General features: G+C 30.5%; 1 protein-coding gene across 2 annotated transcripts in view; it reads left to right on the top strand.

Moving 5' to 3' along the window:
- Positions 1 to 2,329, top strand: part of clu (clustered mitochondria protein homolog) — a 147,771-nt gene that overhangs the window by 90,737 nt on the left and 54,705 nt on the right. For both annotated transcript variants that reach the window (XM_014432810.3, XM_014432803.3), the window contains exon 3: positions 1,284 to 1,340. In XM_014432810.3, the coding sequence (XP_014288296.1) occupies positions 1,284 to 1,340 (57 nt within the window). The remainder of the gene's footprint in view (positions 1 to 1,283; positions 1,341 to 2,329) is intronic.

Raw genomic sequence — 2,329 nt, 5'->3', positions numbered from 1 at the left:
ATTCAATTATCAGTTATCAATTTTTATCATTTATGATTTAATTCAATATTTTGTATAATTCTAAATTTGTTTGTATACTATTCCTTTTCAATTGTATGTTTCTCTAAATGTTGTTGTTATCTCTTTTGTTCTATAGCCCTAATGAAGACCTGAAATTCAGGTCGAAACGTCGGCATAAAATAAATAAATATGGTTTTGTTTATTTATGTATTACTTATCACAATAGATGGTATAGTTAATGTTTCTTATATATTATAAAATATGTTGTGAGGTTTTTTTTTTTTTACTGTCACGAATGTATATAACCTAGATTTGTTATATATCTTGTTATTAGTGTATATAAATGATTTTTAACTCACTATCTTTGTAAAATAATTACAATGATATATTTAATTATATATTTTACAGGCTGGCTATATTTTTACTTCGGTTGCCCCATAAACAAATAAATAAATTATTATTATTAATAAATCGTTATACAAACATGTGGTGACCAGTGGGTAACAACTGGTTTAGATTACAATGGCGGATATTCCTATCAACGTTACGTGGACTTGCGCTCCGAAGGCGAGGCCAATCCCCCATTTTGGCTTCACTTTTACCTTGAAGGAGAGTTGTGTCTGCAATCCTCCCCCTCTTTGCTTCAAATTTTAAGTTATATGTATATACGCTTAGCTTATGTGGTTATAAGGCGCAATAGTTTACTAAATAAAATAAAATAAAAAATGTGGTAGGTAGCTGTCAATGCAGTGACAAGAACTGTCAGCTATCACGCAAAACCATGTGATACCACAGTACTGTCTCGACAGTAAACGCCATAGTTCAGACGGTCGTAGTAGCTTAAGTTGTCTCCTTGGAAATGGACCTTAACTCTTTAGCTTGGAATATATTATACTTTAGACCGCTTCGACATAAACGACACCCTATTCTTCTTTTTAGAAAGCCGTTATTACTTACTCAAAGTGAGGAATGCCACCTAAATGTCTCTCTGGAAGATCCCATGTATTTTATTTAAAACATTTATGTTGGTCGTAAATCTTACTAGCTTCTCACTTTATCTATATTTTGGGATAAGATTCAGATATAGATATGATAAATTCTTCTTCCCTAACAAAATGGATTTAAATGGAGGCAAGTTCCATACTAATATGAAATATGTCATTTCATACACAAACTGGTAGTCTCAAAAAATACGTCTGTCCTAGATATTAATATATTATGAATATATATGGATAAAATATTATATTATTATTTTTATTTACAGTTATTTTATTTTTTTCTAGATGACTGTGAAAATGCCAACTTGAAGATGAAGAACAAGATACAATTAAACGGTCACTGTAAGTGTACAATATTTTACTATGGCTATATTTTATAGTTTTAATTTTCCAGGGCTCTACGAACCTGCACCAAAGGGCACAAAATGGATCTAATAAAACAAATTACAACCGGAGATATAAAATATAATTTTAATGTTAATTTATCAATCTAATAAACTGTTTAGTAACCATTTTAGAACCTACTGATATGCGTTTTCGTGTTAAATGTGAATTAAATATAAAGTACTTCGTCTCAGTTTTTGCAAAATTTGAACCAATTACCCGAGTCACTAAGTTGAACTTCTTCAATGAATAATTTTTTGTCTATAATTCCACTATTTTGGAATTATAGACAAAAATTATTTTGTTACTTCAGAACATTCTTACGTGAGTAATTTATGATTGACAGTAAAATGTCCCATGGGTCGCCCATATTTTTTTAACAGTTGCCGCCATGCTGGGGATGAACACTTGTTCACCTCCTAACAACACATGCCTCCTGTAGTCGTTATATTTATCACTGCCATCTTGGCTTTGTAAGTTAGTAAAAGCTTCTGTTCCGTGGAACTATTTGATCCTCAACTCTTATCCTCCATCTTTTCCGCTCCCAGAATAATGATGTCTCGACCAATGCCATCTATTATTTGTATTAATTTATGTGCGGGGAGCTCTTTGGTGCTTCTGGCTGGATTTTTATTATGTTTTTTTTTTTTATATTAATTTTTGCATGAAAGGAAATACTGCGTTATTAAATTACTTTCATATGTAAACATGCAGACATAAAAGCTAATTTATTGCTCAAAACTAGGGTTTATGCAAAAACCAACATATTAGAAAACCTGTTTTCGAATAGTAATTTTTCCAGAAAACCGGTTTTAACCGGTTTCGAATTTTTGTAAATAATGTTTTTGCTCGAATATTCTGTAATTCGAACAAAACATTTTAACATAAAATTTAGAGTGATTAAAAGCAGTTTTTGACTGAAATTATTTACTGTTCAATTTTATTGA

This window comes from Halyomorpha halys, unplaced genomic scaffold, assembly GCF_000696795.3.
Source record: "Halyomorpha halys isolate HHAL.00 unplaced genomic scaffold, Hhal_1.1 Scaffold42.1, whole genome shotgun sequence".
NCBI lineage: Eukaryota > Metazoa > Arthropoda > Insecta > Hemiptera > Pentatomidae > Halyomorpha > Halyomorpha halys.
Note: the sequence above shows the minus strand (reverse complement) of the source record. Positions and strands in the feature narration are given on the sequence as shown.